At 41.2% G+C, this 15,154-nt stretch overlaps 1 protein-coding gene across 1 annotated transcript in view; it reads right to left on the bottom strand.

Annotated features, from left to right (window-relative positions):
• Window positions 1-7,764: 7,764 nt before the first annotated feature.
• The window catches only part of LOC129624244 (ATP-binding cassette sub-family C member 4-like), a 234,862-nt gene continuing 227,472 nt past the window's right edge, over window positions 7,765-15,154 (bottom strand). The window contains 1 exon segment of the mRNA XM_055541905.1: window positions 7,765-7,899. Within this exon segment, the coding sequence (XP_055397880.1) occupies window positions 7,765-7,899 (135 nt within the window).

Below are 15,154 nucleotides of genomic sequence, written 5' to 3'. Positions count from 1 at the left end.
TCAGCAATATGTGAACCGTGAACTTCCAGATGTTCAAGCTGGTTTTAGAAAAGGTAGAGGAACCAGAGATCAAATTGCCAACATTCACTAGATCATCAGTGAGTGTTCCAGAAAAAAACAAACAAACAAAAAAAAAAAACAAAAAAAAAACACAAAAAAGCACATCTGTTTCTGCTTTACTGACTATAACAAAGCCTTTGACTGTGTGAATCACAATAAACTGTGGAAAATTCTGTAAGCGATGGGAATACCAGACCATCTGACCTGCCTCTTGAGAAACCTATATGCAGGTCAGGAAGCAACAGTTAGAACTGAACATGGAACAGAAGACTGGTTCCAAATAGGAAAAGGAGTACGTCAAGGCTGTATATTGTCACCCTGCTTATTTAACTTATATACAGAGTACATCATGAAAAATGCTGGGCAGGAGGAAGCACAAGCTGAAATCAAGAGGGCCGGGAGAAATATCAATAACCTCAGATAGGCAGATGACACCATCCTTATGGCAGAAAGTGAAGAAGAGCTAAAGAACCTCTTGATGAAAGTGAAAGAGGGGGGTGAAAAAGTTGGCTTAAAGCTCAACATTCAGAAAACTAAGATCATTACATGTAGTCCCATCACTTCATGGCAAATAGATGGGCAAACAGTGGAAACAGTGGCTGACTTTATTCTGGGGGGCTCCAAAATCACTGTAGATGATGATTGCAGCCATGAAATTAAAAGACGCTTATTCCTTGAAAGGAAAGTTATGAACAAACTAGACAGTATATTAAAAAGCAGAGACATTACTTTGTCAATAAAGGTCCATCTGGTCAAAGCTATGGTTTTTCCAGTGGTCATGTATGGATGTGATAGTTGGACTGTAAAGAAAGCTGAGCACTGAAGAATTGATGCTTTTAAACTGTGGTGCTGGAGAAGACTCTTGGGAGTCCCTTGGAATGCAATGAGATCCAACCAGTCCATCCTAAAGGAGATCAGTCCTGGGTGTTCATTGGAAGTACTGATGTTGAAGCTGAAACTCCAAGACTCTGGCCACCTGACGCGAAGAGATGACTCATTTAAAAAGTTCCTGATGCTGGGAAAGATTGAGGGCAGGAGGAGAAGGGGACAACAGAGGATGAGATGGTTGAATGGCATCACTGATTCAATGGACATGAGTTTGAGTAAACTCTGGGAGTTGGTGTGGACTGGGAGGCCTGGTGTGCTGCAGATCATGGGGTTGGAAAGAATTGGACACGACTGAGTGACTGAACTGAACTGAAAATATTGATAATGTATAGTAGGGACTTTTGAAAGCCTGTGTGCTCTAATTTTAAATTAAATATGATGGTAACAATTAATAGAGGCTAGTGCTAGAGAGGATAGTACTGATTGACAGCTAATCACATATACGGAATTGTTCAAAAGCATTGAACATATCCAGCATTGTTTCTTACCTGTCTGGGATTAAATATCAGTGTTATCTAATTTTATATTTTCGGCCCATTGCAACCTAATCAATGATCCACTGTGCATGGCTAGTGTGCAGTTCAGCCACGTGCCCCGTCCCCACCCCCCCATAGTGCAACTCTCACACTGGTCCCCGGGATGTTCAGAATCCCACCTGTACTAAGGGTCAATGTCACAGCAATACAGATGGTTGTGAGTTCTAGCTTTCTTGAATTCCCTGTACTTAGTTCTAATCAGGCTACAAGCAGGTCATGGACTGGTAGTGGTGCACAGTCCTCACTGTGAGTATCACTGTCATAGTTAATCTTTGCAGCAGCACTCTGTGAATCATACTATCCCTACCTCCCCTTTCAGACAAAGACATTGAAGCACAGTGGGCTTCCCAACCTTAAGAGCCCACACTTACCAGGTAGCAGAACTTGAATCCAAACCCAGTCAGTGCCCAGAGGAGCCAGTATTTGTCCCTGACTCCAGAGCTTGTGCTTCTCCCCGTGTGCTTGTGTCATTTTAACTACACATGGAGAAGGAACAGTTTGGTTTAGGCCATCAGATGAGGACCTCCTCAAGTACACCTTCTACAGTCTACAAACCTCCTTCATCCACACCCATCCTGTTCTTCTCTCCTGGTGATAAGAATCTCCAAGGTCGGTGATTCCACCCTGTGTTTTTGGATGCTCTTAATTCATCCATCATCCCAACTGAAGCAATGGTTCAAGAGCAGGAACTCTATTCATTTTCCAGACAAAGAAGCTGAGATTCAGAGGTTGAGATGCTTACCCAAGACTAAGACTACGTGGCTGTAGGATGTCCAGAGGGTATTTTGTCAAGGATGGTGCCATTCTAATGTCCTGGCACCTTGGCTGGTTACTGCTTTCCCACACCCACACTGCTAGTGAGTAGTACAGAAAGAACTGACAGATCAATGTGACTGACTCCAAAACCAGGGTTTTCTGTTATCCCAGGCTACCTCTTAAAATCTCAAAATTATAACATTGAGAAGGAAGGCTTACTCTCAGCCAGTCAGTCAGTTCAGTGGCTCAGCCGTGTCCGACTCTTTGCCACCCCATGAATTGCAGCACGCCAGGCCTCCCTGTCCATCACGAACTCCCGGAGTCCACTCAGACTCATGTCCATCGAATTGGTGATGCCATCCAACCATCTCATCCTCTGTAATCCCCTTCTCCTCCCATCTTCAATCATTCTCAGCATCAGGGCCTTTTCACATGAGTCATCTCTTCACATCAGGTGGCCAAAGTATTGGAGTTTCAGCTTCAACATCAGTCCTTCCAATGAATATTCAGGACTGATCTCCTTTAGAGTGGACTGGTTGGATCTCATTGCAGTCCAAGGGACTCCCAAGAGTCTTCTCCAACACCACAGTTCAAAAGCCTCAATTCTTCAGTGCTCAGCTTTCTTTACAGTCCAACTCTCATATCCATACATGACCACGGGAAAAACCATAGCTTTGACTAGACGGGCTTTTGTTGACAAAGTAATGTCTCTGCTTTTTAATATGCTGTCTATATTGGTCATAACTTTTCTTCCAAGGATCAAGTGTCTTTTAATTTCATGGCTGCAGTCACCATTTGCAGTGATTTTGGATCCCAAGAAAATAAAGTCTGTCACTGTTTCCACTGTTTCCCTTCTATGTCATGAGGTGATGGGACTGGATGCTATCATCTTAGTTGTCTGAATGTTGAGTTTTAAGCAAACTTTTACATTCCTCTTTCACTTTCATCAGGAAGCTCTTTAGTTCTTTGCTTTCTGCCATAAGGGTGGTGTCATCTGCATATCAGAGGTTATTTAAATTTCTCCCAGCAATCTTGAATCCAGGTTGTGCTTCATCCAGCCCAGCATTTCTCATGATGTACTCTGCATGTAAGTTAAATAAGCAGGGTCACAATATACAGCCTTCATGTACTCCTTTCCAGATTTGAAACCAGTCTGTTGTTCCATGTTAAGTTTTAACTGTTGCTTTCTGACCTATATATAGAGTTCCCAGGAGGCAGGTCAGGTGGTCTGGTATTCCCATCACTTGAAGAATTTTCCACAGTTTGTTGTGATCCACACAGTCAAAGGTTTTGGCATAGTCAATACAGCAGAAATTGATGTTTTTCTGGAACTCGCTCACTTTTGGATGATCCAATGGATGTTGGCAATTTGATCTCTGGTTCCTCTGCCTTCTGTAAATCTAGTTTGAACATTTGGAATTTCACAGTTCATGTACTGTTGAAACCTGGCTTGGAGAATTTTAAGCATTACTTTGCTAGCGTGTGAGATGAGTACAATTGTGCAGTAGTTTGAGCATTCTTTGCAATTGCCTTTCTTTGGGATTGGAATGAAAACTGACCTTTTCTTGTCCTGAGGCCACTATTGAGTTTTCCAAATTTGCTAGCATATTGAGTGCAGCACTTTCACAGCATCGTCTTTTAGGATTTCAAATAGCTCAACTGGAATTCCATCACCTCCACTAGCTTTGTTTGTAGTGATGCTTTCTAAGGCCCACTTGACTTCGCACTCCAGAATGCCTGGCTCTAGATTAGTGATCACACCATCATGATTATCTGGGTCATGAAGATCTTTTTGTATAGTTTTTCTGTGTATTCTTGCCACCTCTTCTAAATATCTTCTGCTTCTGTTAGGTCCATATAATTTCTGTCCTTTATTGTACCCATCTTTGCATGAAATGTTCCCTTGATAGCTCTAATTTTCTTGAAGAGATCTCTATTCTTTCCCATTCTACTGCTTTCCTCTATTTCTTTGCATTGATCACTGAGGAAGGCTTTATTAGCTCTCTTTGCTATTCTTTGGAACTCTGCATTCAAATGGGTACATCTTTCCTTTTCACCTTTGTCTTTAGCTAATCTTCTTTTCTCAGCTATTTGTAAGGCCTTCTTAGACAATCATTTTTCCTTTTTGCATTTCTTTTTCTGTGGATATAAATTTGTATAGAGAAGGGGGAAAAATATATCACTAGTAGTTTGTTTCCTCCTGTGGAGAAGGCAATGGCACCTCACTCCAGTACTCTTGCTTAGAAAATCCCATGGATGGAGGAGCATGGAAGGCTGCAGTCCATGGGGTCGCTGAGTGTTGGACACGACTGACCAACTTCACTTTCACTTTTCATTTTCATGCACTGGAGAAGGAAATGGCAACCCACTCCAGTGTTCTTGCCTGGAGAATCCCAGAGACAGGGGAGCCTGATGGGCTGCCATCTATGGGGTCACACAGAGTCAGACACGACTGAAGTGACTTAGCAGCAGCAGCAGCAGTATTATGTTTCCTCCTGCAGCTTAAGAGAGAGATTAAAAAATGTCTGACACATGAAGACTATTTCCTCCTTTTGGAGACCCCTGGCCTTCTTGCCTGTTACCCTCTCACCTCCAATTTTACATGTTGAAGTCCTAAACCCCACAGTACCTCAGAATGTGACTGTGTTTGGAGACAGCATCTCTAAAGAGGCAATAAAGTTAAAATGAAATCATACAGATGGGTCCTAATCTAACAGACTGGAGACTTCATAAGAAGAGACCAGGACACAGGCTCACACAGAGGGAAGAGCATGTGAGACACAGAGGGAAGATGGTGTCTACAAGGCAAGGAGAGAGACCCCAGAGGAAAGCAACCCTGCTGACACCTTGACCTCAGACTTCCAACGTCCAGGGCTGTGAGGATAGAAGTTTCTGCTGTTTAAGTCACCTACACTTTGGTCTTTGTATGGCAGCCCTAGCAAACTACAGCCCCCTTTAGCTTTATGTATCTAAGTGGTATTTTCTCTATTATTTCATGGATCAACCAAAAAGGGTCAATCAGACAGTGATCTGTTCACCTGAGCTAGAAGTTCAAGAAAATGTGATGTGGAAGCACTTTCTCCCAGACGTTGGGTTTTCTTTTCAGATGAATGAATTCTGTTCTATTAGAGTGAAAACCTTGTAACTTAGGCTAATTCTCCCTGTGTTATATCTCTGAACAAAACATCAATACCTGATGCTTGCCCATTCAAAAACCTGATAATCTGACAGTTTATCCTCCTAAAAGGATGCAGAGTATGCAGAAGTAATGTCAAGATGGCATGAGAGTTAAGAAATGTAATTATTTCTATAGAGGTGACCTGAGCCAGTGGCAGGACTGAAATCCACGAGTGAGGCTCTGTCACCCTGTGAACTTCGGTGACTGGCCCAACCTTGGCTACCAGGTGACAGGAGCAGTGTTCTCAGGCTCGACGCAGAACTCAGTACCTAGGACAGCACCCAGCCTCCCCAGCAATTCCCCCTCTGTGCTCCCTGGAGCAGCTCTGTGACCTTGGGTGAGCCCTGGCCCTGTAACCACTCTCCTCATCCATGACATGGGTTAAAAATGGACCTTCATGAGATTACATGAAATCATACATGTGAGAACTGTATAAAATAAATTATAAAGAACTACACAAATGTAACTTACCATTAATATTGTTAGAGTATGTGCAGGATTCCTAGACCTGGAATCACAAGATTTCTAATTCTATGACCTATGTCTGCTTCAGGATGTATGTTAGACTTGATTTAAAATATTTACTAAAAGGCCAAATTTCTAATTCTGTGTCTGCTGCAAACTAGCTTAACACCAGTTATATACATAGAACCACCTTCCTTCTAAAGCACCTTAGTTTCCTCACCTGTACAAAGAGAGGGTTGAATCCTATTATCTTATTATCTGGACCAATCTAAAATTCTGTGTTCCTTTTCTCATTACTCAATGTCATGATTATATAGTTTTAAAATGAAGACTTTGACATACAGGTGGGAGCACCACTTTTTGATGTGAAATGCCTAAGGTCAAAAGAGCAAAAGGGTTTGGGAGATTCCTGGCTCTCAAGGAGTCAGGAGGGATGGTCTGACTGGGAGACACTCTAGTGGATAAAAGCACTGTGAATTTCAGGCATAAAAAAATACAGAGTTCCTTGTTCAGCTTCTCAACATTTGCACACAATGTGAGTACTTATGAAAAGTTCAGAGCACAGACTTCCTTGTCCATAAACCTAAGCATGAACTCTAGTTCAGTCAACTCTTCAGACCCAGGAAGTCTCCTACCTGATGAGCAGTAGAAGGTCCTGCTCTGCATTTCCTCATTTCTAGAGAGGACTGAGAGGAGACAGTGATGAACTAAGGCCACAGTTTAGATAAATCTTTCATATACAAGTACTTAAGATACTGGGACATGTTTTCTTTAAGACATTTTAAATATAACACAAATAATCTTATTCTATTTACAAGTGAAAATCTGGGAAAGGCAGAAAAGTATGAAGAATGGAAAATACATCCATATTTTAACATCCAGAGATAAATTTTCAATGGGGAAGCCACATCCCACCCTGAGCCACACATGTTAAGGGATAAGAACACCAGACCTTCCTTCCCTCCCTCTATCTTCCCATCAACCTGAATCCCACTCCCATCTGGTTCCAGAGAGACTTACAGATGGCTTCATGACAGTGGCTAGGCCTCTTAAACCAGACCTTGGTTACCAGTACACCTCTGTTAGGAAGATACCACGTGACCTGAATGTTACTCACTGAGCCCCTTCCTCACACCACACACAGTGCTTAGTGCCTCACACACCTCATCTCTGAGAAAGTGCTCTGTAACCTTCAAGCACCACTCAGACTACAGTGTGAAGCTATTGTGAGTTCTTGATTTGTACTGATGACAATTTCATTGTCTAGAAGGTAGAGGAAACATGGTGGGGTCGGGGGCAGTGGTGGCAAATGGACCTAATTCTAAACAACAAATAATTAGGGAGAAAGTGATAATTTCAGGTAAGAATTTTCTTTACAGATTAGAAAACAGAAGAGACCTACACCTTTCTCAGGAAGATCTTCTGAGAATCGAAATAGTCCAAGTTTTTTTTTTCCCCCCCATATACTCTCAAATTTTCTGGATATTACTTGATGGAACTTGTATCACAAATGTGCTAAGCACCAATCAGAATGAATGTAAAGAGTCTGCAAAATGAAAATGTTCTATGTTCCATGAGAATCTGAACCCAGAGTCCAAACATGTGGGAAGTCGGATCCAAAATCTCTGTCTCAGGCACCGGTGCACACACACACAGAAGGGTTCACAGATCTCCACCCCACCCCCAGCACTGGTACAGATTCTCAGCAGACCTGCCTTCCACCTGCCCTGTATTGTTAAAGACCCAGTCATGAAGCTACCTCTCTGGAGGCTTCTATTGAAAAAAACACAGGGTGCTTGTTCTCAGACTCTTGGTGGAGATCCTGGGAAGAGTGGATCCTGGAGGTGAATTTTAATTACAGCTTCCTGCAGCAGGCTCACCTTATTTTGCCATTTTACTAAGGACAGCAGCCTCTGCCTCACCCAGTTGTTGCACCATCTTGTAAAATAGGCTGTTTCTATCTTGCAGCAAATTATTTGGCTGATTATATTCTTTCCGTTTCCCTAAATCCAAAACCTGTTAACAGCAGGAAGAAACCCATTAGCACACATAGCCCAGTAACACATAACTCAGACAATATCTCAAAAAGGGGCAGGACAGGGAGAATTTTGATGGTAGGACTGGTGGTATTTACATGGTTTGATTCCCGTGTTTCACTAGGGAGACAAGGGTCCAGCCCAGCCCTTCATCATTATATGGTTATAGGAAAGGAAGAAAATGAAAGTTCTTTCATTTTCAGAAAACGAAAGTTTTAATCATAACTATGATTACTGGAACTGAACAGTCTGTAGCATTTTATACTCCGCCCAGGGCCTTTGGGGTTGTTATCATTAGTTAGTGCTTTTAGCTCTCAGACTCTGAGCTTTGAGGGCTATTTATAAGATACACAGAGTTGGAAAATGTCTTGATTCAAGAAAATCAAACACCTGGCACTTCCACAGCCCCTCCTCCAGGCTGGCCACCTGCCCTCTGGAACATTAGACTTTGTACCAGATTGACTTGTTTTTATGTCCTTAAAGCTTTCAGAACAGACAATCACTTTATTTCCAGAAAGGAAAAAGGTACAGTCATCCCTCAGAGCTATTGTGGGTTCAGTTTCAGAACACCACAATATAATGAACATCACAGTAAAGTGAGTCACATGAATTTTCTGGTTTTCCAGGGCATATAGAAGTTATGTTTAAACTATACTATACCCAAGCATGTGTGGAATAGCATTATGCCTGAAAAAAAAAAAAAAAAAACCAAAAAAAAACAATGTACAGACCTTAACTTAAAAATAAAGTATTGCTATAAAATATTAACCATCATCAGAGACTTCAGTAAGTCATAATAGTAATATCAAAGATCATTGATGTTACAGATCACCAAAGCAACTGCAATGATAGTAAAAATGTTTGATATATTGTAAGAATTACCAAAAGGTGACACAGAGACACAAAATGAGCAAATGCTGTTGGAAAAATGGCACCCATAGACGTGCTTAATGTAGGTTTTTTACAAGCTCTCAATTTGTAAAAAATACAGTATCTGGGAAGCACAATAAAACAAGATATGTCTGTGTTTCTAAAGAAAGTAATAAAAATAAGATTGCCTCAAAAATTAAAGGTTTGAGAAAGAATATTACTGGTGATGTTTTTGCTGAATTAAAAGCCAACTGGTAATCAGAAGCTCTAGAAAAATATACAAGATTTACACCGGGGGTGAATGGAGCACAGAGGACAATCCCCAAATCTCTAACTGGGGGATGCCTGTCTCTTGGTGCCCTGAGGTCTAATCCTGCTGTTCCTACCAGAGGAGTCAGAAACCACAACCAGTTCAGAACAAGATATAAACAAGTGGCCGAGTTTACATCTCCTGGCGGGACCTCCCTGGGACATCACTGATGACCTCAACCAGGGAGCCCTACACTGAAGGTCTCCCAACACAGGAGTGGGAAAGGCAGCTCCACAGTGAAGGGTAAGATCCTTTCCTAGAAACAAGGTCATTATTCACAAAGGTGAGAGGCTCCAAAGAGAACCCTAGCATTTCCCTTCTCCCTCTGTCTTCCCCACTCACCCAGATGCTCAGTCTCTGTACCCAGAAACCAACATCAACTTTCTTCTCTGCACTCAGATCCCATGTTCAATCCATCATGCAGTCCACTTGGCTTCACTTCCTTATCTACCCTAAGTCACACCATCTCACCATTTCCACCACATGGACCTTAGTCTAATCCAAAAGTCTAGAGAGGGCACATTGTAAGATAGTGAATAGTGAATTTGGAGAACTGAAAGACCATCAGTGTGACTTTAGCTGTAAAGGAAGGAGGGAGAGCAGAGTGGGACAAAACTAGAAAGTTGGGGAGGGACTTGCTGGACATTGCTTTGTAAAAGTTCTTTAAAGATTTGTTCACAGACATTGACCAAGAGAGAACAATTTGAGATTATAGAAATTTACCAGGAGATATTGGTAAGTAAAAGACACTTGCTCTTTGGAAGAAAAGCTATGACAAACCTAGGCAGTGCATTAAAAAGCAGAGACATTGCTTTGCTGACAAAGATCCGTCTAGTCAAATCTATGATTTTTCCAGAAGTCATATATAGATGTGAGAGTTGGACCATAAAGAAGGCTTAGCACTGAAGAATTGATACTTTTGAACTATGATGTTGGAGAAGACTCTTGAGAGTTCCTGGACTGCAAGAAGATCAAACAAGTCAATCCTAGAGGAAATCAACCCTGAATATTCATTGAACAAACTGATGCTGTAGCTGAAGTCCAGTACTTTGGCCACCTGATGTGAAGAGCTGACTCACTAGAAAAGACCCTGATGCTGGAAAAGATTGAAAGCAGGAGGAGAAGGGGACAACAGAGGATGAGCTGGTTGGATGGCATCACTGACTCAGTGGACATGAGTTTGAGCAAGCTCTAGGAGATAGTGAAGGACATGGAAGCCTGGTGTGCTGCAGTCCATGGGGTCACAAATAGGTGGACACAACTGAGTGACTAAACAACAAATCAATAAGTAAAGCATTAAACAAATGAACATATTTTGATAATAGCAACAAAGCTGCTTTGTTCAGAGGATACAGATGTTCACATCTGCTGATCAGGTGCTGAGTGATAACACTTTAGGACTGACCAGGTGACAGTTCAGCTCAGTTCAGTCACTCATTCGTGTCTGACTCTTTTCAACCCCATGGACTGCAGCATGCCAAGCCTCCCTGTTCATCACCAACTCCCAGAGCTCACTCAAACTCATGTCCGAGTCAGTGACGCCATCCAATCATCTCATCCTCTGTTATCCCCTTCTCCTCCTGCCTTCAACCTTTCCCAGCATCAGGGACTTTTTAAATGAGTCAGGTCTTTGCATCAGGTGGCCACAGTATTGGAGTTTCAGCTTCGACATCAGTCCTTCCAATGAATATTCAGGACTGATTTCCTTTAGGATGGACTGATTTGATCTCCTTGCAGTCCAAGGAACTCTCAAAAGTCTTCTCCAACACCACAGTTCAAATGCAGATCCCATGGCCACAGTATTGGAGTTTCAGCTTCGGCATCAGTCCTTCCAATGAATATTCAGGACTGATTTCCTTTAGGATGGACTGATTTGATCTCCTTGCAGTCCAAGGAACTCTCAAAAGTCTTCTCCAACACCACAGTTCAAAAGCATCAAAAGCTGAGTTCTTTGACACTCAGCTTTCTTTATGGTCCAACTTTCACATCAATACATGACTACTGGAAAAACCATAGCTTTGAACTAGACAGACCTTTGTCAGCAAAGTAACGTCTCTGCTTTTTAATATGCTGTCTAGGTTGTTCACAGTTTTTCTTTCAAGGAGCAACTGTCTTTTAATTTCATAGCTGCAGTCACTATCTGCAGTGATTTTGGAATCCAAGAAAATAAAGTCTGTCACTGTTTCCATTGTATCCCTATCTATTGCCACAAAATGATGGGACTGGATGCCATAATCTTAGTTTTTTGAATGCTGAGTTTTAAGTCAGCTTTTTCACTCTCCTCTTTCATGTTCATGAAGAAGTTAGTTCTTCAGTTCCTCTTCGCTTTCTGCCACAAGGGTGGTGTCATCTGCATATCTGAGGTTATTTAAATAGCTGATAAATTAAGAGAAGCTAAAGGAGAAAAGTAAAGATATACTTGTTGGGAGGCACAGTGCAAAATAGCCTTGAAGGAGAAGGTCCTCGGGGAAATGGTGAAGGGTCAGAAGTACCCAGGCATTGTGTACTGATAGCTGAAAAACATTTCCTGCCTTTGGCTACGCTCAGTGCCAAAATTTAGCGATTAAACATTAAAGACGTTGCTTGAGAAAATGGGTCATGGATAAACACACGGTCATTAAGAATGCACTGTTCCTTGATGTATGTTTTACTGATTATATCTTAGCCCTGTACGTGCTCTGCTGGCCGTATGCTTTAAGCTCTTTTTTCCTTGCTCCTATAAAAAGGCTCAACTGCAGAAATAAAATCATCAGTCCTTGCAGAGACTGTCCAAGTGTTGTTCTTTCAGGTTCACCATTTCCAAGTCCCAGAGAGAAAACTCCCACAGGTGGCGCCCCGAACAGGGACTTGATAGAAAGACTGAACAAAGTGGCGAGCCCTGCAGAAAGAGATAAGCAGGATGGGACAACATAGCAGTAAGATTCCTTTCATTTCTATAATGCATCACTTTTTGAGACAAAATGGTGTTAATGTTTCAAGAGATCAGTTGAATGACTGCTATCATATTTTACTGGAACATAATCTATGGTTCCCAGAGGAGGGTATGCTCGATCTAGACATGTGGAAAAGGGTTAAGAATAATGTTTTGTGAGCATATCAGCAAGGAGTCCGTATCCCCCCTCAATGGTGGGTTACATGGTCATTCATATGGGCTGTCATAGAACAAATTGAAGGGAATAATGTTGATTTGGAAGTGGAGACTGTTCAGTCTTTACACGAATATGAGCTTAAGGAATAAGATATACAAGGTGCTTTGAAATATAAGAATGTTATGCTCAATCAGACACAATCCCTGGAAAAACAGCTTGGAGACATATGTATACAGGATGTGTCAAAACCAAAACCACTTAGAGCAGAGGTCATTTCATTCAATGGATAGCCCAAGTCTGAGGCTTTTCCTTCTGCTCCACCTGTAACAGCAGTTGCTAACTTTGCTCGTACTAACCATTTCACTCCTCCTCGGGAGATGCCTGCTTGTGCTTTTGCTTTCCCAATACAGTTTGATCAACCTGCCCAAGGCCAGAATACTTGGGCTAGTCTAGATTTTGGTATGTTGTCTAGCTTTAAGAAAGCATGCACATTGTATGGACCTACTTCTCCTTACTGTGTAGAATTCCTCAGAGGATGGGCTGATCATTGGATGCCATATGATTTTTTTTCAAGTAGCAAAGATGGTTCTAAATCCTCAACAATTACTTCAGTGGCAAATGTGGTTTGGTGATGAGGCCCAACAAATGATGATTAACCAGCAATCTCGTGGTAAACCTGCCAATTTAACTTATGGTATACTTACTGGAATGGGAGCCATGGCCAATATGACTGCACAATTAGCTAATATTACCCCTCAGATGTTGCATTTCATTAAAGAAATTTCTTGCAGAGCATGGGCGAAGGTTGATAGTGTTAACTCTGATGGTTCATTTGTCAAGATTACACAGGGACATGAGGAGGAATATACCCAATTTATAGGGAAATTAAAGGATGCCGTCGAGAAATCTATCAGAGATGAAACCTTACAAAATATTATTTTAAAGCAACTTGCCTTTGAAAATGCTAATGAGGAATGTCGATCCATGCTTAGACCAATTTGAGAAACCGGTTCTCTTATGGAGTATTTCAAAGCTTGTAGAGATATCGGATCTATGTCCCATAGAACAAAATTAGTGGCACTAGAAACTTTTAATGTGCAAAAGGCTGCCAATGCTAAATGTTTTAACTGCGGGAAGGCCGGCCGTATGAAAAAACAATGCCGCATGCCAATGCAGACAGCTAAAAATAATAATACTTCTAATAAAAAAAAAAAGGCCCTCAGGAGTTTGCCCAAAATGTAAGAGGGGATTCCATTGGTTGAATGACTGTTGTTCCAAATTCGATAAGGTTGGAAATGCATTGACACCAGAGGCACAACAAAAACACCAGGGAAACTAATAAAGGGGCTATCCTCTAGCCTCACTACAAAAGGAGGACCCAACATTATGACACTGCAAGCAGCTACATCTAAGAGTGCTTGCATTGATGTACCTAGTCCTTATGATATGGAATTAATAGAATTATACAATCCTCATAAAATACCCACTGGATATTATGGTCCGATCCCATCTGGAACAGTTGGACTAATTTTGGGACGCAGCAGCTGTACAATAAAAGATTTAGTAGTGTTAACTGGAGTTGTAGATGAAGATTATGAAGGAGAGATACATGTCATGGTGAATGTCGTGAAAGTATGAAATGTATATCTACAAAAAGGGGGACGCTTTGCACAATTATTACTTTTGCCACATGTCAAACCATTGAAAGCATCTGATAAAATTAGACAGGGAGGTTTTGGTAGCACTAATCTTACCACTGCACTATCTACCTTATTAAAGGAGCATCAAAAACCTATGCTTACTCTAAAGATATGGGGAAAAAATTTCACGGGTATGTTGGATACAGGAGCCGACATTGCCATTATTAGAACTGAAGAATGGCCTCTTGATTGGGGTAAGGCTGTGGCTCCTTCCAGACTATTATAGGTAGGTGAAGCTGATGCTACACAAACTTTCGTCAGTGCATCCTATTTACAAGCTTATGGTCCTGATCAAATTGTAGCTTACATCAAACCATATATTACCAGTATCCCTGTTAATCTGTGGGGAAGGGATTTTCTTGAACAAATGAAAGTCACAATCTCTCTAAATGAGCCTTTTTAATGGGGGCCATTGAGTTAACACCATTGCCTCTCAATTGGGAATCTGATGCCCCAGTATGGACACCTCAATTGCCCCTGACTAAAGAAAAGTTGGCAGCTCTCACACAATTAGTAAATGAGATATTACAGAAAAATCATATGGAGCCTTCATTTTCCCCATGGAATTCTCCTGCTTTTTTAATAAAAAAGAAATCAGGAAAATGGCGAATGTTGATAGATTTAAGAAATGCTAATAATACAATGATTCCTATGGGGCCATTACAACCTGGATTTCCCTCCCCTTCCATGGTACCAAAAGGCTGGTCTGTAATTATTATTGATTTACAAGACTGCTCTTTTACTATACTTTTGCATCCTAAAGATAGAAAACGTTTTGCTTTTTCAGTTCCTTCTATAAATCACATGGCTCCTGTTAAAAGATTTCAATGGAAGGTTTTACCTCAGGGAATGATGAATTTTCCTACCATTTGCCAATATCTCATATCTGTTTTATTACAACCTGTTAAATATCCTATTGCTTTCATAATTCATTATATGGATGATATACTCCTCTCCATGGAATCTGAACTTTATTTACAACAGTTATATGACGAGGTCACTACTACTCTTCAAAATCATGGCCTACTTGTTGCACCAGATAAAATTCAATTGAAAGCACCCTTTAATTACTTAGGACATGTTATGGAAGAGTCTAAGATAAAACCTCAAAAAACTCAAATCTATATGTATTCTCTATGCACATTAAATGATTTTCAAAAATTGATAGGGGATATTAATTGGCTTTAGTCATATATTGGCTTTCCCACCTATGCATTACAAAATTTATTTAAAATTTTAGAGGGGCCTCCTGACCCTAATAGCCCT

This window comes from Bubalus kerabau, chromosome 12 (genome assembly GCF_029407905.1).
Source record: "Bubalus kerabau isolate K-KA32 ecotype Philippines breed swamp buffalo chromosome 12, PCC_UOA_SB_1v2, whole genome shotgun sequence".
Classification (NCBI taxonomy): domain Eukaryota; kingdom Metazoa; phylum Chordata; class Mammalia; order Artiodactyla; family Bovidae; genus Bubalus; species Bubalus kerabau.
This window is presented reverse-complemented; position numbering and strand designations above follow the sequence as displayed.